Source organism: Ictidomys tridecemlineatus, chromosome 7, assembly GCF_052094955.1.
Source record: "Ictidomys tridecemlineatus isolate mIctTri1 chromosome 7, mIctTri1.hap1, whole genome shotgun sequence".
Lineage (NCBI taxonomy): Eukaryota > Metazoa > Chordata > Mammalia > Rodentia > Sciuridae > Ictidomys > Ictidomys tridecemlineatus.
Genome location: NC_135483.1, coordinates 156,640,732 through 156,665,705, shown reverse-complemented (window position 1 = coordinate 156,665,705; position 24,974 = coordinate 156,640,732). Strand labels below are relative to the sequence as shown.

General features: G+C 38.3%; 1 protein-coding gene across 2 annotated transcripts in view; it reads left to right on the top strand.

The window, feature by feature from the left end:
- Nucleotides 1-14,086, top strand: part of Stat4 (signal transducer and activator of transcription 4) — a 94,039-nt gene extending 79,953 nt beyond the window's left edge. For both annotated transcript variants that reach the window (XM_005324364.3, XM_078017759.1), the window contains exons 15-24: nucleotides 3,101-3,184; nucleotides 4,937-5,035; nucleotides 7,185-7,320; nucleotides 8,843-8,892; nucleotides 9,134-9,228; nucleotides 9,665-9,801; nucleotides 10,129-10,320; nucleotides 12,200-12,266; nucleotides 12,659-12,767; nucleotides 13,837-14,086. In XM_005324364.3, coding sequence (XP_005324421.1) covers nucleotides 3,101-3,184; nucleotides 4,937-5,035; nucleotides 7,185-7,320; nucleotides 8,843-8,892; nucleotides 9,134-9,228; nucleotides 9,665-9,801; nucleotides 10,129-10,320; nucleotides 12,200-12,266; nucleotides 12,659-12,767; nucleotides 13,837-13,863 — 996 coding nt within the window. In that variant the 3' untranslated portion in view covers nucleotides 13,864-14,086. The remainder of the gene's footprint in view (nucleotides 1-3,100; nucleotides 3,185-4,936; nucleotides 5,036-7,184; nucleotides 7,321-8,842; nucleotides 8,893-9,133; nucleotides 9,229-9,664; nucleotides 9,802-10,128; nucleotides 10,321-12,199; nucleotides 12,267-12,658; nucleotides 12,768-13,836) is intronic.
- The last annotated feature ends 10,888 nt before the right edge of the window (nucleotides 14,087-24,974 follow it).

Here is a 24,974-nt window from a genome sequence, read left to right as displayed (position 1 = left end):
CCTAAAAAAGCTTTTTACACTCACACTTAACTGATAGCTTGGCTGGATATAGAATTCTGCGCTAGAAATAATTTTCTCTCAGAATTTTTAAAACACTTTCACTGCCTTCTGCTCCCCTTGCATTCTGATTCTTACTCATTTGTAACTAACTGGTCTGTACTCCCTTTAGAGTTTTTCTTGTATCTATGGTTTTCTGAAATTTTACAACAGTGAATTTTGGTGTTGCTCTCTAGTTACTCATGGTGCTGGACATTCCTGGGACTCTTCCAATTTAAATATTCATTTTCTTTGAGTTGAGAAATTTTATTGTATTATTTATTTGTAACAGAATATGGAGATCAGGTCAAAACAATAAAATGAAAACCCATCAACTAGCTTTTAAAAGTCGAGTTTTGCAAATGTAGGTAAGGAGCTGGTGTTCCTCTGTGGCCCTTTGCCTCTCTCCCCACCAAGCTCCAATGCAGATGTAGCCATTGTCTTCAGTGTTGGTGTTTATTATTCCCAAGAATGTTTTTACACTTGAACTACAAATGAATATGTCCCTAAATACTTTGTATTGTTCTTTATTGTAATTATGACAACTTAATATATAGTACTGCAATTTGCTTTTCTTGCTCAACAGTTCTGAGACCCCTTCCCTCAGCTGATTCATGTTGTGCTAGATCATTCAATTCAGCTTTTTACTCCACAAATATACACAACATATTTAGCCATTCTATTGATGAACAACTTTTAGCATTGTAAACAATTCTACTATAAGCATTCTGCAATTAGCATTCTTCTACATGCCTTTTTTAAAATCTGAGTACAAGAAATTCTTTGAGTTATGTACAGGTGACAAGAATTGATATGTGTAGGTAATGTCTATCTTGCATTTTGTTAGATATTGAGAAATTGTCCTCCAAAGTGATTGCACTAATTTCCATACATAGTGTATAATAATTACCATTTGGCTGTGTTTTTTATATTTACTCCACTCCACTTTCTCTGGAACTTCTGTTTGTTGTTGGAGTTCATATATTAAGACTTTATGGGCTGGGGTTATGGCTCAGTGCTAGTGCTCACCTAGTGCATGTGAGGCCATGGGTTCGATCCTCAGCACCACATAAAAATAAATAAATAAAATAAAGGTATGTGTCCAACTACAACTAAAAAATAAATGTTAAAAAAAATCACTTCAAGACTTTATTATCTTTTCTATCCTGTTTTTCATTTTCCATTTTTTATTTTACTTTCTTTTCCCTTCTAATTCTTCTTCTGTCTTCATTTTTCTTACATTTTAAATTATTTGTTATTATTTTCTGAATGTACCTTTTAATAGTTTCCTATTCTTGTTACACTGACATTTGTTACATAATTTTATAAAGCAGTTTAAGAAACTTATGAAAATTTTCAAATATACATACAAGTATAAAATACAATTAACTCCCATTTATGTAACATCTAATTTTAGCAATAATTGACATTTTGGCTATCTTGTTTCATCTGTTTTTTTCCTTACACAAACATTTTTTATATGTCTTTAAATTCCAAGTAATATAGTTTCTTACTCATTGATATTTCAGCAGAAAGTATCAGCAGTATATAAAGTTCTTAAACACAGTACCCTTATCACAATATAGTAATAATAATAATAATAATTCCTTAAAATTATTCCTTGATCAGACCTTGCTTGTTCAAATTTCTCCATTGTGTCAAGAAAAGGCCTTCTTAAGATTAGTTCTTGCAAAGTAGTATCCAGGCAATATCTACCCATTACAATTGTTTGATTTGCCATTTATTTGTTGAAACTGAGCCAAGTATTCATTTTTATTATAGTTTGTCTTTTTTAAAATATATATTTTTAGTTGTATATGGAAACAATACCTTTATTTTATTTATTGACTGATTTTTATGTGGTGCTGAGGATCAGAGCCAGTGCTTCACATGGGCTAGGCAAGTGCTCTACCACTGAGCTACAACCCCAGCCCCCATAACTCTTATCTTTGGCATTATCTTCTGAGTTCTTTTTAAATTTTTCATCTATTTTTCATGTGGCAGTCTTTGTCAAATGTCTGACGATTGTTAGCTTGCTGTTTAAAATTAAGGGCACTAAAAGGCTGCCTGAAAGTTCTATGTGCATTTGGGGAACTGTAGACTTTAGAGTGAATGGTCCTGGTTGTTTCATGGCAGAGGGACCCCCAAAGGGCCCTACGGATAAGTTCTTTTTTCTTGGTCTGATCCATTTTAAAAAATGTCCTTCCTGGAGGCTTTAAGCCTCACCCTGAGCAGCCCAGATATCAGGGAAGTAGGCAAGAGCTTCACCATGAATTTTCATAGAATTGTCCTCTTTGGGGCATGGTACCTCACCCCTGTCCACAGCTTGACCTGACTGCAGAGCCTCTCCTGATTGTTCTGCTCCATAAGGTAAACCCAGGCTGGAGAGGGATGGAGGCCTCACCACATGGCCTGAGGCTCTTCACTCACTTCCTATTCTGCCTCTTCTATCTGCAGCCTCAGCAGCCAGTGCTTCTAACGCCAGGGTTCTTACTTCCACCCTTACTCCTTATTCTCCTACATCTCACTGGGGGATCCAAATTATGATTTTGCTTTACTAGAAAGTGAATAAAACTCTAACCCTTAGCAGAGCAAACAGAGAATAGCACACATATCTCACCTAGCATGTTTAACCCAGAAGAAAATCTTGCTTTCTTTTGAAACAAATTTATTAGAACACTAGGAGTTGCTTCTCTACACACACACACACACACACACACACACACACACACACACATACATTTTTATTAATATTTGGTAAATCAAAAGAACTAATTTTAAAAAATTAAAATAAAGAACAACTTGTCTGTATTTCAACTGATGAAAATATGCTTGGATTTTAAAATCCAGAAATTATGTTGTTTTGGATACTTAAAATCATCCTGTTTGTAGAAATGAAGATTTCTCAAACTCTGCATATAACTTTTAAAACAATAAGAGAGAATGCTCAGCAATAGGAAATGTTTGGGGACGTTTACTTTGAAGTTTATTAACTTTTTAGAAATAGGTCTAATATTAGTAGTAGGTATGCCTTTGTAAGATAATGTATTTGTTTCTCTCTAAGGGCTGTCACATGGTGACTGAGGAGCTTCATTCCATAACCTTTGAGACACAGATCTGCCTCTATGGCCTGACCATTGATTTGGAGGTAGGTGTTTCAAGAAATATCTACTATTTTCTAGTAATATTTGCAGGAATTGTTCAGCATTGTAGGTGAAAGCTTTATCTTTTCTAGGTTTTAGTAGTTCCCTTTTATTTTTGTTTTACTTTAGAAAAGCAATATGTCAAATGTTCACTAAATAGTTAACATGTTATTGTGTTCTGATATGCAGATGCTAACACACAATAAGGGGAAAGAGGAAAGAACAGAAGTTCGTTGGATTAGACAAAGAGCAATGAAGGAAAGGGAGGGGTGATGGGAATAGGAAAGATAGTGAAATGCATTGGACAAAAAGTTCCTATGTTTATATATGAATACACTACAGTGAAACTCCACATCATGTACAACCACAAAAATGGGATCCAAATAAGAATAAGTTATACTCCATGTATGTATAATATGTCAAAATGCACTTTACTGTCATGTATATCTAAAAAGAACAAATAATTTTTTAAATGCTATCCTGGTTAAATATAAATGACAAAGTTTCATAGGATTATGAGTTTAATATGTGTTGAATAATTTGTTGCCTACGTTGCATTTTTGCTTGTTTGTTTTCTGGGATTTTTCTGAGTCACAAATACCAAGTGGAAAGCATAAAACAAAGTCCGTGTCCTTGGACCATGTCATGTGGTGATATATATATTTTTAATTTATATAAAAATGTCTTAGAAGGAAGATTTCTCTAACACAATAAACAAATAAAAACAATAAAACATTGGCAATACATTGCTTTTGATCGATCCTCTTCTAACAGTGACCATAGAATCCAAAGACACAATTAATAAAGCTTTGGGTATTAAATTGAATGTGGTTGACTATAAGCCCCTTGAAGGCAGGACACAGCCTTGCTTGTACACCTTAGTCAGTGCACAATACCTAGCACATGGTAGATGCTCAATATTTGTTGAATAAAATGAGCAAATTAGTACATGAATGAGCAAGCACAGTTTCACACATCCTGATATGATCAGGTTGGGGGAGTGTATTGTAAGAGAATTCTGCCTTTGCTCTTTTATTTAATGAATGCAAACACATTTGTAAATCTTCCACAGGCTCCTTTCTCTTCTCTTTCCCTAAACCTGTTTCCATGAACTGTTAATTTCCTCAACTGAGTATTTTACTGCCCATAGGAATATGATGTCTGTCATTAGGAAGGGATTGCTGTAAATTGATTAATCTCTCTAGCTAGTCTGTGAGAGCCTGCTCATTCCATAAGGTAGAAAATCATCACATTACCAATAGAACTAAATTCAGTTCTGAAGCAGTTCTGAAGGCAGCTCTGGCTCTTATTATACCTTACCTCTCGACCTTGTGCAATAAAATCTCCCACATCTACTACTGATGATAATAAGGTGTTAGATGGTAATTTGAATCTACTGATTCGCCAGAGGTAAATTTAAATTCATATTTTAAAATGCAACAATAAAGAGGACAGGTGCTAAATCAATAGAATTTCTAATTAGTTGCAGTTGTAGAAGTGACATGAGAAAGTTTGGATATTTACAGGATGTCAAGGAAGATGTTAGGAAAGCTGCCTAAGCACTCTGAAAGGACTCCTGCTCTTCCTGCATCCCTGGCTCAAAAGTTCTGCTGCCTTCAGGGGTCATGTTAGTGATCAGCCAACACGAGCATCGGAATTGGGAGAGTGGGGTGGACTTGAGATGGGTCTTTGGAGGATCAAGTGTAAGATCAATGTAATGTAGGACCACCTGTAATACTTTTTTTTTTTTAAACCAGACCAGCTCATTACCTGTGGTGATGATTTCCAATGTCAGCCAGTTACCTAACGCATGGGCATCTATCATTTGGTACAATGTGTCAACCAATGATTCCCAGGTAGCGTTTCCACTCCTTTTGCCTCTTTTCATTCTATTTGATTTGTTTTATTGTCAACAAAGCCCATCTGTCTAAAAGTGGTGTGTTTGTTTATGTGCATGCATGCGCATGTGTCCACAAAGGCATGTGTTTGTGAGTTGTTCATTTATAGTTCCATAGTTCCTTTCATTTCATATTTAAAGTAATATATGCGGATGTACTTGAACCCTGAGAGAGTTCTGGCTAGCAAAAATGACAGACAGGTATTGGTCACTTCTGAGAGGCTGGTCTTCTCCCAACAACATGCATCACAGAGTTCAAGGGTTAACTGGACTGTAGGGAAGCTCCTTTGCCTTAGAATTTTCAACCAACTGCCGTCATCAGAATTTGTTATCTCATCTCCTTAGCTTCTTCTGGCCCCACCTTTTACCTACAGTCTCTTCTATGAAGTTAAAGAATTGGTTTCCAAATAAGTCCCTAGAATATTCATCAATCTTGCCTAACTATCCTCTGACAGCACAAATTTTTGAGTCAATTTTATGTAGATTTTATCCCTCCCAGGCTTCAGCTGGGTTTTAGTGCCATCTGGTGGTTCTAGGCGCCACTGTAGACTCAAGAAAACCAAGGAGGCATTGGCACAAAAGATGAGTTAGCACTTCCCCTGCGCCCTTCTCACTAAACCTCAGTGTGTTGGCTGGAAACGACCAAGATCTACAGAAAACAGGTCAGATGTAAATAACAACATTTCTTCTTAATTCAAAGCAAATGTTCCCTCCAAAGGAATCGATTTGTTCACAATAGATCCCAGCAATAAGAACAAAGCCACAATAGGTTCGCTGTAAGTGTTCTTCACCTTCAACCCAATGTTCCTCATATGGAGAATTCTTCAGCCCTATTCCTCCTGAGCCTTGGGTGCCCTGTCGTCTGAGACAGATGGACTGCCTGGAGGAAGGCTGCAGAGAGTTCCATATGCATGGCTTCAACTCTACTGAGTTCATTTCTTTCAACTCCAGGGCATAGGAGGAGAGATGGGATAACTCTTGTCCTCCAGCCTCACAGCACGGCAACACATTTGGTTTGCTTAGAGGCCTCTGTTTGAAAGCCACCTTAGTCATCCCACCAACTCTCCCAGATTACTTCGGTTCAGCCTGAGAATCTGGAGACTGAGGGCGAGTATAGCTCCTCCAACAAAGTCACAGCCTACTTACAAACCCAGCTGAACAATTAAATTGGATTTCTTAATTCTAGCCTTCTAGGAAACCTAAACTCTTACACTTTTATTTTATTATATTCTGGGCTCTCTGTCCATTTTTTCAGGTGCAAGGAAACTGCCTTCCTAGAAACTCTTTCTCTTCCTTCCCCATCCTCCTATCCCCCTTTCTTGTTAGATATTGTATCTTCTTCCATTACCACCTCCTAGAGTCTCTTGGATCTTTTCCTTGCTTCCCAGTTTAGCTCATGTTCACCTATGGCCTCCTCCAGGTGCACTACAGTTCTCAATTCTTCCCCTTCTCCTCTTCTTGGATAACCTGCCTTTCACATCTATCTGCTTTCCCATAATCTGGGATGAGGTCTTATGTTCTATTGTTGACTCAGTTTGGGGCACAAACAACCTCATCACTAGTTGATCATCGAGAATATTCTCCTATCTAGAGCAAAATAAGAAGAGACTACTATACTATCCATAAAACAGGAGTCTGAGGCTAATCATGAGCTCCACATTGTAGGATTACTTTTCTTGTCCTGAGACTTCTGGTGTTTCTTGTACTTTGGGATGACTGGTCTTGCCAAAGTATAACTTGTGCCTACTCATGATGAGCCAATTTAAAAACATGATATGTTTCATTTAAGATTATTTCAGAAAAAGAGTATCTGTCCAATTATTTGTTGGAACAGTGTTAAACACTTGTCTAATATGATTGAGAGTTGAAAGTCCAGGGAAAATTAAGAGATACCAAATGATTCAGGAAAGATGAAACTCTTGTATAATGTTACACAAAAAGCCCTTTAGGAAAAAACAAGACCACTCTTAAAAAAAAGAACAAAGTAAAATTTCATTCTGTATTGTTAACTGAGTTGACCTAGAGTTCAAATCAGGAATTCCATATATTGAATTACAATATGTTCAGTGTAATTAACAACCATAATCATCATAACAACTCTATTTCAGAACTTGGTTTTCTTTAATAATCCTCCATCTGCCACTTTGAGTCAACTCCTGGAAGTGATGAGCTGGCAGTTTTCATCATATGTTGGTCGTGGCCTTAATTCAGATCAACTCAATATGCTGGCAGAGAAGCTTACAGGTGAGAACTGGTAGAGACAGATGCTTTGCCTTTTTTTTTTTCTTTTTTTCTTTTTTCTTTTTTTTTTTTTTGGCACTTGAGCATTTTAAAGAACCAGAATATTACTACCACTACTACTACTAATGATTATTACAGTTTATTGAGTGTCTACTATATTGCCAGGCACAAGTGCTATATTATCTTTAATTCCCACAAAAGTTCTTCAAGGCCCATATTATTCTATCCATTATAAAGATGAGGATGCCAAAGTTCAGAGGTCAAGTGACTGACACACTCCATGGCTAGTACATTCAGTCAAGTCTTGGGCAGGGTAGGGCCAGTTTGAAAGCTTGTCCTTTCCACTGCACACACCAGTTTCCAGGTGTTATTAAGCCCTTTCTACTGAAGATAATGTGAAGCCTTAATGATGCCTTGATCTTTCATGTTAATATCTCAACTGACATTAACCAACTGGAAAATGACTGATTCCCTCACAAGTAAAGGAAACTTTAATAGAAAATTTGAAATACCTAGTAATAATTTAATTCTGCATACTGAGAAAGTTTTGGCTTTGCCTAGGGTTTCTAAAGTTGGCAAAATAGCTTCACTGGTATTACATGTACTGATTATAGTCTAAGCTTTGTCTAAAAGAATTTTAAAAGATATCTGCACTGACAAGTCAATAATGAACACATTTATACCACAAAAAGAGTTCAAATTGGATCTGTATGACTTTCTAGTTGAAGAAGGGCCCAAAATGCACAGATATAGCAGCAAATTTAAGTATGACATGTGAAGCAGGATTGTTACCATTTGCATCTATTATCTTATCAATAGATATTTAAATAAATCAGGACTTTGGGAAATAGTATAAAATTTATTTAGTGCAAATATCTTTTTGGATCCTTATTTAATTCTTAAACAGCAATAGTAGGCATTCAATAAATATTTGTTGATGAGTAACATTTATATATAGTACAGTCAGCAACCATATCCTTTCAATTCTTTATCAAATTATCTGTAAGTATAGTTTCCTTAAAAATTTAGGTAGAAAGTGGTATCCTTTCACTGCTCTGGATCAAAACAACTGATGCTTGCCTGTTGCCTCATGAGTTTCTAGAGAGTTCTTTTCATTTTAATAAGCTAGATTTCTGATAATACGGCCACCTCTAATTTATATAAATTTATTTCATAAAGTTCATTCACTGGCACTAGGCTGCTCTTCCTCTCTGAGCCATGTTCATGTCCACCACGTCTTGACCAACATTATTCTCACTTCGTGGAGTGGCTTCCTTCCTTCCCTCTGGTCCATTCATGGAGATGCTTAAACTTATTGTTAACTCCTCCATCAAAAATCTTTTTTCCTAAATGATCAATTTCTTAGGAGCAAGGGAGATATATTTGTACCATACCTAACTGTAAAGTGTAAACCCATTGCAGGTGTGAAGAAATGTTGAGAGGGAGGGAAAAACATCTAAATTGAGCACAAAATTGAAGAGTTTCATTGTTTGATTTTTTAAAAATCATTTTTTCTTCATTTTAGTCCAATCCAACTACAGTGATGGTCACCTCAGCTGGGCCAAGTTCTGCAAGGTACAAACTGGGGATGGGGGGAATATCATTTAGATACGGTTTTTTTTTTTTTTTTTAAGTAATGTTTCTCTCTAAGCCTCCATAAAACCTGGGGATTTGAAGATTTGCTAGATATGATTTTTTTAAGGAAGTGTTGTCCAGTTTAAAGAAAATATTTATTGGAAAATGAGACCTGAATTATTTCATTGTCACTGTACTGTTTCAATAATCATTGTCCTAATATGCTTATTTATTTTAATAGGAACACTTACCTGGTAAATCATTTACCTTTTGGACATGGCTTGAAGCCATACTGGACCTGATTAAGAAACACATTCTTCCTCTTTGGATTGATGGGTGAGCTATGGGCTATATTGTCCATATGAGTTAAGTTCTTTTTTTTATTCTTATTGATTTTGTTTCCATTTCTTTCTCTTTCAAGCATGTTTTGTGCCATATAATTAAAAATTCTTGTAATTTCTTACCATCTTCAGAGGGTATTAATATGCATATCTGAATATGAGTATCTCAGGTACAATTGACTTTTGATTATGCATAAAACAAACTTTAGGTCTGGGGTTGGGGCTCAGTGGTAGAGCACTCGACTAGCACGTGCGAGGCCCTGGGTTCGATCCTCAGCACCACATAAAAATAAATAAATACAATAAAGGTATTGTACCCAACTCTAATTGAAAAATAAATATTAAAAAAAACTTTAGGTCTATTCTTTATAAATTAAATAAATGCAAATGCAGTAATGATCAGTTGAAACTATGCATTCTTCTGTTTTCAGGTATGTCATGGGCTTCGTTAGCAAAGAAAAGGAACGGCTCCTGCTCAAGGACAAAATGCCTGGGACCTTTTTATTAAGATTCAGTGAAAGCCATCTTGGAGGAATAACTTTCACCTGGGTGGACCACTCTGAAAACGGTATGTACTCACTACAGTTGATTCACGTGAATTTAGCATTCTTGAGTTTGGTTATTGGCATTTCAGTTCTCAGAAGTGCATGGTGTATTGCTCTGTTTATCAAACGTCCACCGAGTTTGAACGTTGGTTGGTGCAGTTGTCCCAGAACAGGATACCATGAATTCTGAAAGCCTGTATGGTCACACTCTATCACATGTACAAACTGTACTGTCCCGACTGCAGAAGGCCTGGCGTGTATTTCAACCACGAAGAAAATACGGGCAGGAGGAACCGTCACAAAGAACATCTGCAGTAACCTGAATATTCCTCTGATCTCTGGTTTTTCAGGAGAAGTACGATTCCACTCTGTAGAACCCTACAACAAAGGCCGGTTGTCTGCTCTGCCATTTGCTGACATCCTTCGAGACTACAAGGTTATCATGGCTGAAAACATTCCAGAAAACCCTCTGAAGTACCTATATCCTGACATTCCCAAAGACAAAGCCTTTGGTAAACACTACAGCTCCCAGCCATGCGAGGGTAAGGTTCTTTCTGTTTATTTCTTCTTATAATTTTGGAAAATAACATCATATTAGAACAAAGTAAATGAAGTTCCTCTTCTTTGTTTATTTTGATCTTTGCAAGATCTAAGGGGCATGTGGAGAGCAAAGCCTTAGAAATGAAGTGGTACTTCAGTGATTCCTGAGGTCTGCTAGACTGTCGACATGAGCAGAGTAGTAACTAGTATCTGCAACCAGACTCTGTCCTTGCCGCAGGGCTTCTCACCGCCTCTCCTAAGGGTTTCTCCTTCATAAAATAGGAATGATACTAACTTCCCTTCTCTGACAGGAAAAGGAAAAGAAGAGGAGGTATAATGATTAAAAGCTTTTAAAAGTAAGGCAAGCCAGGTGTGATGGTGCGTACCTATAATCCCAGAGGCTCAGGAGGCTGAGGCAGGAGGATGGCAAGTTCAAAGCCAGTCTTGGTAATTTAATGAGGCCTCACACAACTTAGCGAGACCCTGTCTCAAAATAAAACATAAAAAGGGCTGGGCATGTGGCTCAGTGGTAAAATACCCATGGGTTCAATCCCTGGTACAAAAAAAAGAAAAAAGTAAGGCAAGTCTTTTGCAGAGGAACCCAAGGGCTTATACATTTTATATTTTTCACCTTAGTATAATCTTACAACACAGAGAGTGTTTGTATGCCAGCAAGGGAACATGGGGGTCTGTGCTTCATCCCTGCTCTCTTAACCTACTGTTCCTGGCATAGCTTAAAGGCCTAGAATAGTACCTGGCCAAAACAGAGATTCAGTAAATATTTATGGAATACATGAAAGAAAATTCACCGTTAGCTATATAATTATAAGGCAAGTTCACCACTCTGCTTCTTTAATGAAAGTACAGTTGGTCCTCTGTTGCCATAGTTTCTGCATCTGCAGCCAAGGATCAAAATTGTATTTTTAAGATTTCATATGTGCTGAACATATACAGGCCTTTTCTTGTCATTATTTCCTAAACTATGAAGTATAACAATTATTTAACATCAGAGCATTCAATCTGCTATATGGGAAGATGTGTGTAGGTAATATACTTATGTCATACAATTTTACATAAAAAAGAACATGAGCATCCAAGGTTTTTGGTGTCTTCTGGGATTTCTGGGACCAATCCTCCACAGATACCAAGGGATGACTGCATGTATAACCTGTAAAAATCTTAGCCGGGTGCAGTGGCACACGCCTGTAATCTGAGGCAGGAAGATCTTGAGTTCAAACCCAGGCTCGACAACTTAGTGAAGGCCCTAAGCAACTCAGCAAGACCCTGTCTCTAATAAAAAATTAAAAAGGGGAAAATCTTCAGCAATAGTAACAAAATCTCTGCACATTGTCTTCCCCCCCCAAAAAACCTGCAACTTTTAAGTAACATTCTATATAAAATAAAATACAAATATCACTTCAACAAATTACAGTTGGAAAATTAGAACAAGTCCAAGTTCAATGAGTTTCCAAAGTAAGGCTTGCACACCACTGTTCCAAAAGTATTCATAGTAGTATGATACAGTATCACTTTTAGGGATGATGAGGTTGGTGCTTCCAACAGTTGTGTAATAATAATGGATTGATATGAATGCCCCATATATAAATAAATTGGTCCTTATAATCAAATGTAAATGCAACATAGAAGACAGGATTCTCAACTTTTCTCACACTTTTTAGAGACATTACTATGTAAAGTCCTTCCAAGAGACTTTCTTTTCTCTTCTTGTACATTGTATGTTTATGTAGATGGCTATTCAAATACATTTGGTTGCATTCTCCTTTCTCCTTTTAGCATTGTTGACATTTTTCTAGTCTTTTTTTTCCTAATTTCATCAATAATGTTAATATGTTTCCCCAACGTTGTGCCTTTCTTTTCCAGTTGCAAGACCAACAGAGAGGGGAGACAAAGGTTATGTTCCTTCCGTTTTTATCCCCATTTCAACAATGTGAGTAATCTTAGTCATGTGTAAAATATTTATTATTGAATTAATTCTTAAAAAAGCTTTCCTATAAAAGATTCAAGGATATGGAGCAGAGTACATATAACTGAGAATAAAACATTTTAATGTCCAATGAAGCATTTTATGACTCATTTCCTTTAACACATAAAGCTAGTCTTCAGAGTGCAACTTATGTGGTCTATAATGCCTGGAATTATAAAGCTGCCCTTTTATATGCCATATATTCCATAGCAGATTGAATGCTCTGATGTGAAATGATGAATTAGGCAGCTCAGTGTCACAAACAGATGAAGCCCTAGAAGTGAGCCTCAGATACAGTACATCACCATGGCTTTTATGTTCTAATGCTTATAATGCTAACCTGTTATCTCTTTAAGCCGAAGTGATTCCACTGAGCCACAGTCTCCATCAGACCTTCTTCCCATGTCTCCAAGTGTATATGCAGTGTTGAGAGAAAATCTGAGTCCTGCAACGATTGAAACTGCAGTATGTTCCCTTTTCCATTCCTGGTCCGGGGCATTTCCAATGAAGCAAAGGTTGTGTGTGACCTCAAGGGGGTGATGTACTACCTGGGCAGGGAGAAAACAACCATGGAATGGTACAAATTCATGAGCATAACATAAGGGATATCTGTGTGGTCCTGTGTGTTGCTAATGTTACAGTTGTTGAAGGCAGACACCTAAGCTTTCTAGGACTACTTTGAGTTCTTTCCATCAAAACCACCAAGGGCAAAATATTCCTATACACCACTCCAAAGCACTGTCTCTGCTGTGGCCATTGATACCAACAGTCCCCAACTCTCTCTTCACTATAGTGAACAACACATATTAGTCAATATTCATAAGCCTGATTTAATATCTATGTTTTAACAGTTTAAGCAGCATCAATTCCAATTTTTCTTGATTGTTGCTTGCATTACTAGTTCCTGGAGACTCTCCAAATAGTCTCTGAATGCCAATTAATAGCATCATATTGATATTCTTTTGGAGAATTGGGTCATAATCTATAACGCAAGAATGTTACTCACGATGCATTCTATTTGTTTTTATTCCCATCCTGGGGTTCAAAACTCCATTTATGTGAAATTGAACATAAATCAGAATAGAATCTCAGAGGGACCCTGAACATAAGACATTTGTAGCTGGCTATAAATCAAGTGGTATTCAGTCCTTCTTTTGAAGATTTCCAGAGATGGAAAATCCACTTTCTCCTTTGATAGCTTATTCAATGTTGGTGTGCTTGATTCACTAAGTTTTTCATGTCTAACTGAACCTTCACGACTTTTTGCACCCATTTCCTCATTGCATCTTTGGTGTGATGAATGGAGCCTCTTCTCAACTTGGTCTTTAATCTACCTTTTATTTCCAACTGAAAGGAAATAAAAGATGCCTTTTATTTCTAACTAATCAACCCCAAATGTTTTTGTGAATACTTAATAGGAAATGGTAGAAAGATTATGTAGTATTTAGGCAGAAAATTGTCTATCCCCTTCCAATAGTGCTTTATTTGCAAAATACTATTTTTTTCTTACCAAGCATTTTATTTTCAATTTCAGATGAAATCTCCTTATTCTGCTGAATGATAGTATAAACTCTGACAGCCCAAAGAAGGAAGCAAACGAAAAAGTTCAAAGACCGTTCTTCACTAAAGACCACATGTAATTTCTTCAGCCTTGTAAATACCGATTTGTAGGAAATGTTAGAAGTCTGAAGCTCCTCTCTCTCTGGCAACACAACTACAAATGGGAATGTTGTGAATGAAATGCTAAAACCCCAAACTTCAGATAAACTTACAAGATAAGACAACTTTATTGTCTTATGTGTTTGTTTTATTTCTGATTTTTTTTTCAGGTGTTACTGATGATTTTGGTTCTAGAAGGTGTAAGTGTGAATTTTTCAGGGTATATCGAGAATAACAAAGTCATCCTACATTAATCAAAAGCAGCAGGAATGCCTGAGGGAAAAGCCAAATAGAATCATCACAGTAAATCCGAGATGGAAATAAAGATGAGGCATTAACAGCACTAATTTGCAGGAACCCCAGGTGAATAATGAAACATCTTGATTGCCAGGTGGACATTGTCCATATGGGGTTCAAAACTACTAGTATCACAGCCAGAGCTACTTCTCCTATTAGGGAGAGGGATCCAGAACCATTCCTGATGGTATCTTGGGCAAATTGTGCTGATATTACAAGCATTGAAAGCAGACAACATGGGCAAAAATTTCATAGAATGAAGACAGGGCAAATAACAACTCTGGTTTTGAGTAGCTGATTTCATCTTCAGGTTGCACATTCTTTAGAACAGGCTAGAATAGAGATGGGCTTTATGAACCTTTCCAGTTTTACCACCCTCTGGTCCCATGAAGTTCTCCATTCCTTTGGTTTTCCCTGGTGGAGGGAAAGGGAGGTGCTTTACTGGATGGCAGTGCATTGATATGAACTGCAAGTCTATTTTGGTTCTAGCCTCACCATAACTGGATGCTTAATGATGCCACTGTTCAGCCACTGCCCTTAGTGATTATGAGGGGTCCCCCAAGGCCCAAGATCTGGAGAGTTCTCTATGTCTGCTGAGTCCTATGGAAATTGCTGAGCCAGGTGTTTAGAAAGTTTTCCTACCAAAGCACCTGCCATGACCAACTGCAGAATAATTTCAATGCTGTTCTCCAACATGAGCCTTGACTTATGAGTCAGAGATAACTCTCCCTCCATATATGGCTTCACTGTATTCTTTCCACTCATCTCCTGTCCTCCAGGCAAATAAAACAGGCAGAGGCTTGTTTGATGGGAAAGAGTTCAAAGGGGGAAAAAAGTTTTACTATAACTTGCTTTTTCCTTTAATGAGATTCAATCTCTTATCCTTTATATACCCATACACAGGTGCCCAACTGGATCCTAGATTGTTATTAAGAGACAAACTATACCTCCACCCTTAGGCTACTTCCCTTACTCCTTTGCAAGCTCCTGAGAGAACTCTTAAGGTTAAGGTGTCTGTCTGATGGCATTTTTCTCAGGGTGCATTCTCCCAGTCCCTACTTCCCTTCACAAAACCCACTTTCCTGAGACATATACATCAACTGGCAGCAAAAGCTAAAGAAAATAACTTAAAGCTGGGCATGATTATTACAGTTTTACTTTCAAAGAGGTAATTTTATCAGGATGGGCTCTAACAATTGGATTTAGATATTAAAAAAAAAAAGGTTGCAGAAGTTTCTCATTCTTGGAATTTCTCAAAAGTACCATGGAATCTCACCTACTTCAGAAGAAATTTTAGGAGCATGTTAATAGGGTATGGTGACAGAATATCACTTTTTCCTATCTGATCACAGCCATCATTGCTTGTCATTTGGGGGTAGAAAATATAAGGAATTCAATAGTTTGCTTGATATAATGAGGCAGAGGCCACATTTTGAGAATTCAATAAGTAGTTATTTTTAAATAACTAAGAATTCTTTTTATGTTATTTTGATTCTCTTAAGAATCAAATGTTCTTGACCCTAGGGTAAAGAGTTATTACCCCAGAGTGTGAATCTTGCACTTCAGAAATCATATTTGTAAAGGTAATGGGTTGTAGTCAGGGGACTTCTGCGGATATGGTTAGTTCAAGATAAGATGTGCCGTATCATCTGGCAATATAGTGGAAAGAGAATTTAGATCATATTTCTTCCAAATCCTACCCCAGAATATTTTTTCTGCCAACTATGACTATGGTGAAATTGATATGAAAGTACCATAATCCAAGGCCTTCTAAACAACAGAAATTTATTTCTCACAGTTCTGGAGGTTAGAAGTCCAAGATCAGGATGTCAGCAAGGTCCAGTTCTGCTGAGAGCCTCTTCCAGGTAGCAGACAGCCAACTTCTCATCTTCTCATGGTATCTCACAGCAGAGAGCTGAAGAGCTAGGTTTCTTTTATAAGGGAAACTACTCCCATTCTCAAGGGCTCATCCCTGTGATCTAATCATCTCATAATCATCACTTTGGGGGTTAGGATTTCAATATATAAATTTGGGGGAGACACAAACATTCAGTCCATAATAAGCTAGCAACAAGCAACATTTAATGAAATAAAACATCTAGTTTTGAAATATTAATCACATTTTCACTTCTCCCCCCATTCATTCCAGGCCAATCACAGCTGTGTATTTTGTTAATCCTGTTTTGAATTCTTTTTAACATAAAGAATCATTTGAACCAATTATACTAAATGTCAGTGACTGTATCTGGAATCAATACTGAGAGAAGGCAGCTGGCCAGTAGCTAAGACAGAAGGGATCCACCCCACTTAAAGAACCAGAAAGAGCAAACATCTTCCTAGCAACCAAGGGAAGTTTTTTTGTTGTTGTTGTTTTGTTTTGTTTTGTTGTTGTTGTGTTTACCTCACAAGGTTCAGGGGTTGTATGTACTCCCTGTAGTAAAAGGCACAGAATATAGGCTCAAGCCATCCTAGCGCTTTGCCCTAGCAACAAACCCTACCCGTGGCCATCTGGCCTCTGTGCACACATGCTGCTGTTTCTGACACAGAATAAAGACCTTTTGCAAATTGACCATGAACATTTATTGATTTGACTAATTGTATTTTTAAAAAATCATATGTAATAAAATTCACCCTTGTTCATCATATCAGTCTATGAATTCTAACAAACCCATATAGTTTTACAACCACCACTGTAAGACATAAGAGTATTTCTACCAGCATCCTCACAATGAGGATGTGATAAAAATATAGTGGAGGGCATTTTCTATAACTTCCTTGCCGTAAATACAATTCCATGTGGCTTCTTATGTAGACAAAATGCTCTGTTTAAAATAAAATGGATCATATCACTCCCTATTAGAAATTTTTGAATGGCTCCTGACACTCTACATTAGTAATTCTTACCTGGAGTATGTAGATGGAATTCAGGGGCTCATAAATTTGAATGACAATCATTAACAATTTTATTTCCACTACCTTCTAACTGAAGTTTAGAATTTCTATCAATTTTGAATAAAGGCAGTGTTGCACATAACTCAAAATATTATTTATGCTAAGCACAATTTGAAAAATGCATCAGTAGGACCCAATGCAAGATCTTATTTAATGGCATTAATAAAGAAGTGCTTATTTTTGCTACAAAGGTGGTTTCAATATGATTTTAATATATCACAAAGTTGGTTTAATATCTGTATTTCAATATTATTGGTTTTCTTCTTAAATCTTATGCGTTTTATTTAATAAAAACATTAATTCTTCAGAGTTCATAGGTTTCAACTGACTGCCAGAGGTGCCATGATGGCATAAAAAAAAAAAAATAGTTAAAATCCTTATCCAGCTCTGGATAAAGATGGTGAAGATGATAATTCTCAACCAATTCTTCCAAAGTCTCACACTATTGCGTCTCAAAGTTTTCAACTGTCATCACTTCTCCCCAAAGGCTTTTCATCCTCCAAAACTCAAAACACAGAAGATTGCCTGAACTACTTCCAGTTTCTTTGATGGTTCATGCTCTCTCTTACCTCCCTCTGCTACAGGCTCTTAATTCAACAACCCTATCATATCTACCTTCTCACATGAATAATATTTTCCCACTCTTTGAACTCTGGGTTGTCTTCCTGCCAAATGCACACACTTGCACATGCACGCGTGTGAGAGGAGCTCTGTCACACTGTTGGCAATACGGCACCAATAAAAGAAAGTGGCGCAGGACTGATCAAATGCACACTTGGGATAAGAAGCGGGATTATTGTCAGGAGCCTGACAAGGCTGCTCTGGGCAGAGAGAGGGAGAGCCGCAGCAAGCAAGGGAGAGCAGCAACTCCCCCTTGAATGTTTCCTTTTATATGATAGAATCATGGCCGCCTGTTAGGGGTGGGTTTAGTCTGAAATAGAAATAGAAATAGAAATCATCCCCTGATTTTGTGGAAGGAAAGTTTGTTTTTTGGGGAACAGAGAAGGACAGTTTTCCTATCAAAGCAGGATCAGGGAGCTGGATATGATGGGGCTCGCCTGTAATCTCAGTGGCTCCGGAGGCTGAGGCAGGAGGATCGAGAGTTCAAAGTCAGTCTCAGCAAAAAGCAAGGCGCTAAGTAATTCAGTAAGACCCTGTCTCTAAATAAAATACAAAATAGGGCTGGGGATGTGGCTCAGTGGTTGAATGACCCTGAGTTCAATTCCCAGTACCAAAAAAAAAAAAAAAAAGGGAGAGGGGACCCGGAAAACCACAGGTCTCTTTCTCAAGGAGAGAACAGAGAAACCCCCATCTCAGGGTCTGGTAAGTTGTCTCCAATCAATGAAAGAAGAAAGAGACTGGCACGTCTCCAGACAGGTAAGTGTCATCTTAGGCTAGTGTCTATTTCTTGATAATAAAAACAGTATTCATAAAGTGGGAGTGGGAAAAGAAGATGGCTGTAATTATGCCCACACACCATGCCCTCCCCTCCATGGCATCCTCTAGCTCCCCCAGTACAGTGCTTGTCACTTTGTTGTCAATGCACATCATTTCTTCATCAGACTCTCAGCAAGCTCTGCATGTATAGGAACCAAATAGCCTTGTTCACAGTTATATCACCAACATCTAACACAATCTGGCCCTTAATATTTATTAATGATTTAGTGTTGGAACACACAGAGAACAATGGTAAGTTCCTTCCTTTCCTTTGTTCCTTGGTCAGCCTGTAAGAGCAGACTAGAATTCTCTTTATAATGCCTCCAAACTCATGAGCCAGTCTTCCTGTTATATTTCACCTTGAGTAACCACATGTTTGCTTTTGACACAGCCCAGAGAAGACCTCCTATTTCACCTCACCTTAATTTTCAAACTCTGTAAAAATAGTCTAGAATTATACTGTTCTCTAGGTTACCTTAATTTTCCTTTGATTTAGGTATCCTCTCATGCATATCTAACATCCTTGACACCTGCCATCCACAGATGAACCATGTGCTCCTGAAATTACCCCTTAATTCCCCCTTCATTAAATTTAGGACTATCACTGCTCCTTCCCCCAACAAAAGTCCTACCCAACACTGGAACATCAGACAGAACTGATGGAAAGAAATCTATAGGCATCTAACAAGGTTTCTACAGAAGAATAGCCCCTAATTGCACTCCTAGGGATGGCTTCTTTGGGGCAGGGTATGGAAGGACTCCCATATTTGGTTTCATCCTCTACCGTTGCCTTCTTAAGTTTCAGTAAGTTTTGAATACAGGGTTCCAGATTTTCATTTTGCCCTGGGCACTGCAAGTTATATAGCTTATCCAGTGTTTTTCTAAAGGGGGAAAATAAACATTCATCTGTGCCATGGGATTCATGTAAGCTGCACATTAGAGGTCATGCAGACACGGGATGCACAAGAGGCTGCTTGGTATGGGCCAATAAGGTAGGTCCTCTCTCACCTAGGAGGCACCAGTTAGGTGCCATGTTCACCCTAAGTAAGTAGAGCCCTTAAAAATAGTTCAGCGGAGCCTAAAGAAACTCGGTTCCTGCCTCCCAGATTCAATAAGTCACAAAAATAGCAGGATGAGCCTAAACTCTTCTTCCTTGATCAGCCTGTCCGGCACTGTCCAGTGACTAAGCTCTTCTCCATTACATGTCTGGTATAATCACCATAACTGCGAAAGGGTGGGGTGGGTGAAGACTCCAGGAAAGAAAGTCTCTCGCCAATTTAGCAAAAGGACACTTTAGCAGCCAACTCCTCCACCCCCAAACCGGCATCCCTGGTTTAAGGCCAGCTGCCCCAGCGGGATGTGGGTCAGAACCCAATTGCGACAAGCTCTGAGCGCACTGCAAACCACGTAGATAGCAAAGGGAGTGAGGGCCAGGGGAAGACAAGGCGCAAAAGGAATGGTTTCCAGCACCGGGGGTGGGGGTGGGGGTAATCAAGAAACTCTCCTTTCCTTGCTCTGTCAATGGCACCCACCCGCCCTCCGCCCTCCATGCGCCAGGCCCCTGCGCGCGGCCCCCCTCCTCCCCGCCCCAGAGTGCGGGCGGGCGGTGGAAAGCCCCGGGCTGCGCCTGCGTGCTGCCCAGCGCTAGCTTTCGGTTTCTTCTCTGCGGCGCTGCTTCTCGTCCCCGACCGGTTTCCCGGAAAGCAAGTGGGGTGGCTCTTCTGAGCTGTAGCGTCCCTCCCGCCGAAACATCTCGAAGTGCAGCGCGCAGTCCCGCCTCTCTTGGGCTGCGCTTCTGTGTTCTGAAAGCCCTAGACTCTACTGTCTGGCAGCGGGTTTTGACTAGGAATTAAGAGTGCTCATTGTAGACATCCTAAAAAATTACATAAACGTGATCCACCACCTAAGACATTAATATTTTTAAATATTTTCTGTGTGCATTTCCATTTATTTACATTTCTATATGTTCTTATATAGGATGATGCTTTATTTTCTGTTCTTTTCCACTTAACTTTTTTATAAGAGGGTATTTTTTAATGTACTTTGGTCTTTGAAAGAATAGCTTTTATATTCTATCATATGAATTTGCCTTGTCAGTTGAAAAATAAACCATTTTTTTCTGATATTTTTTCTAACTATAAGTGAAGTTGCAGTAAACGGCCTTTATGACAAAATGTTCACCCCTATCTGGTGATTTCCTTATAGTAGATTATTCTGTGAGCCCAAGAATACTGTAAAAACTTATGAAAAGTGATTGTGTTTTCAACAGTATAATCTTTAAAGATATTTAGGATGATGTGTCACTTGCTATTAATGGAAAGTGCATGGTTTGTTCATATATAGATATTTTCCTAAAAGTTTTCATGGCTTTCCACAATATTGGGATGAAATCATTTTATGTGCATAGAAAAATAGGGTTCAAACCCTGATTTGTACCCCTGCATTTTAATAAGCTGCTATATGGGAGTTCATCTATGGATTTGCACTTACCGATTGGGAAGAAAATACACATACCCAGACAACCAAGTCACTGTACAAAACTCAAATCCTGAGAACTAAAGAAATTTTAGAAATCTTTTATTTCAATTCCATTTTCTTACATATTATCAATAGGGCTTCCACTAATTGACATTTTTAGGATTGCATAGTATCAAGGTTTATGATTGGAAAGAAGGAGGGGTGAGGATGCATTGACCTGCATTTTTGGAAATTCCTATTGTTAGATATTTGAGTTATAATACTACAAACATTGGGAAAATACTGCTAAGATACAATATGGTACCTGAGAGGAGAGGGAAATTCTAAACATTTCATTTAGATTTGTTCATCAGATTTGTAGCTACCATTCTGAAGCAGTTAAAAAAGATCAAATCTGTAAACAAAGAGCAGAAAACTAGTAAGCTTTTGATGGAGGTATTATAAGGATACAAAGGATAAGGTAATCCTTGAGGATAAGAAACCATCAGTTGGGGATGGGCAATAGGCCTGTTCCACATGAGAAGTTTTGTTTTAGAATTCTACTGTAGGATGTTCTGCTTCCCCCCCATAAGACCTCAGTGAGTGATCTGATACATAATATATATTGCTACAAAACAAACCAAATTATTCCCCAAACTCAGAGAGGTAAAACAACCATTTATTATTGCTTGGGAATATAGGGTAGATGGGGCAGTTCTGGTCCACCCAGCCAGAGCCATCTGATCTTCCTGGGCTCTTACACCTGAGATCTAAGCTTAGGCAACTGCACCAACATAACTGAGGCCTCACCTGACTTGTCATGGATGCTGGACTGGGCTCTGAGAGTATGTAAGGCTAGGTTCAATAAAACACCAGGTTACTACTGCTGCATGATATTGGTCAAAACAAGTCACAAGCCAGCCCAGATTTAATGGTTGGGGAAATAGTCCTTACCTCTTTCTGAAAAGAATTAGAGTCACATTGCAAAGGAATGCCAATGACAGAGAAGAGACAGAATGATGTGGCTGATTGAAAATCATCTACCAGGAGACCCTTTGCAATTTGGTATAATGAGAATGATGTATCTGATGAAAGCTTTTTGCCTTAGCCTGTAGACTGCATTGCATTCTTTATATTTCTAGCTATTATAAAATTTCTGTTATAAATTTCTTTAAATGCTTTGTGCAACAAGGCAGAAAAACTAATTAAATACAACTGGGTGATTGGGATATACAAGAAGGGGTGAATAAAGAATAGGGATGGTACTGTCTTCTTACCAAAAATAAATTTCTTCCCAATGGGAGGCCTGGAGTGTCACTCCAGTGTCTTCCTGGATACCTACTGTGGTCTTTAGATTCCTGACCATCCTCCACTGTCATTTGACTAAAACACAGACACCACCTCAAGGATAACTAATCATAAATTTCATCTTCCCATTTATTTCTGGCTGATTATAAGTAACAAGGATAAATCTTGTTTGCTGTCTCTTTCTTTTAAATCCAATGCAAATCTTTGCATTTGTTGTTCTGAATTTTGTCCAATTGGTTTTGACCAGCAGAATTCTAGCCTATTAAGATAATTTAGAATGTTCATTTTGTCATCAGTGTGGTAGCTGATTTCACGGGGGAGAGAAGAGAATCTCGATTAAACACAATTACAACAAACACACACTTATTACTCATGGACCTGGAGATCAGCTTCAGTCATTCTGCTCCAGGAGGCAGATTTAAGGGAATTCATGCACATCTTCTTCCTCACTCAGTCTATGGAAGTAGTGGCTACTTGAAGTGTGCTATCTCCTGGCACAGGAAAAGATCACACAAAGACAGCTTGATTACAAAAAACATGCAAAGTTTGAAGTCAAATCATAATGTATGTATATGACAACTGCTATCATTCCTTTAGCCAGAGCAAGCCACATGGCCAAAACCAGAATCAGGCCACAAAGATGAATACTCTACCTTCAGAAAACCTGTGACAAGGATAGGAAAGGAAAGAAAAACAATTGAAATTTTTCAATTTACCAGATGTGGAATTAGCTATTTTTAAAATTTTTTATATGTTGTGAATTTGATATTGTTGATATAATGATAGAACTTCCCAAGCTAATTGTTGTCAAACAATCATCGTGTATTTGGATCTGGCAATTTCTGGATCACTAGTTTTTTTTATTTGGCTTGTTTTTTGCTTAGTCACTTTTAAAAGAGCCAATATATTAAATAGTCAAACTTACAAAACAAATTTAGTTTGTCCTTTGGAAAATTAGAATCTTAAAGGGAAAAGATTTGGACACTTTAAAAAGCATCATAATAAGGGAGGGTTAAAATTAAGGGTATGGGGGAGGGCAGGACATACAGAAGTTTAGTGGAGTAATTAGAAAATGAGAGACAAGGCTGGAAAGAAAGGTAGGAACATTTGTGGAGGATCCAGACTAGGAATCATCTCATTCCTGACTTTGCAAAGACACTTGTGTGAAAAGAAAAAAAGTATGTAGGTATGGAAAGGGCAAAAAGCTATAATACACAGACATATATGCACATCCCTGGGAAATCATTTAGAACCTTCTACCCAAAGTTGCTTTATTATTTAGGGTTTGATTCAAATCCCTTCCACTTGAAGGAATTAATAGGTTTTATGAACATATATTGCAAGATGATCTCATCTGGCCTTAGAGATATATGTACCTGGGGAACTGGTACAGACGCTAAGATTTTAAGCTAAGACCTGAAAGATGAATAAACCAACAAAGAAGTTGGGGAAAGAGGATAATGGCTCAAGGGGATTTCCAAAGAGAGAACTACTAGTGAGAAGGCTGTCAGTTCGAGGAAAGAGTTTGGCTTATTTGAAAAACAAAATTGCTGAAGTAAGCATAAGAAAGAGTGACACAGATGGGGTTAGAGAGAGTGATAGGGGAACCAAAGTCTTATGGGCTGTATTAAGAAACAATTTTATAAGCAAGAAAAACCATCATAAGATCTCCTGATGATTCCATCTGGCCTGGAGGGGGGAGGTGCTCAAATAATCCAGATGAGAGAAAAGGGGATGGCAGAAGAGATGGAAAGAAGTAAAGGAGATATGAGACATAATTAGGAACAGAAATCAACAAGGCTTGAGGACCAGGTGTGGCGATGTTAAGGATGACTTCTAGCTATTTGGCATGTACCATTCCTAAGATTTTGGTTCTGAATTAGTTTGCAAAGATCATTGGATATGGAAGTAGAGTCAAGTGGAGGCTGTCAATGGGGAAGAGTTCTCAAAAGAGGTGTAGACAGGACATATATTTAGGTGTCCTCCATCTAGAACGACATCACAGCCCAGTGTGAGGAGAAATGTCGTGAAAGAACAGACCGGGTCCCGGTCCGGAGCCTGACAACATTTCACTTTCAATGGTTTGGTAGTGGTGATGGAGACATCAGAGAAAGAACCCCAGAGTGGCACGAAGAAGCACGACGTATTTTCATCCTGACCAAAGAAGAAATTGTTTTAATGGAGACGTCAACTGTGTTCCCAAGGGTCAAGTAAACGAAGATCAAAAAGCATCTTCTGGGTTTAGCAACAGGAACCCCACTGTGTCCTCTACCTGGGTTCTCAGTCTAGGGCTGAAGCAGGGATCTCCTAGTTTTTGGGTCTATGCAAACATAGAACTTCCTTTTAGTTCTCTGAAATGTGTAAACAGAACTTTCAGTCTGTGGCATTGCGACACATTCCTGCGCTCCACTTCTTCCGTGACCGAGGCCAGCCCAAGGACAGAAGAAACACCGGATCCCACGACGGGTGCCACGGCGGGTGGCGGCACCGCTCGCGGAACAGCCGCGTCGGGTTGGCTGAGTGCGGCCGCCACTGTGATTGGCCGAGGAGGACCAAGGCTGG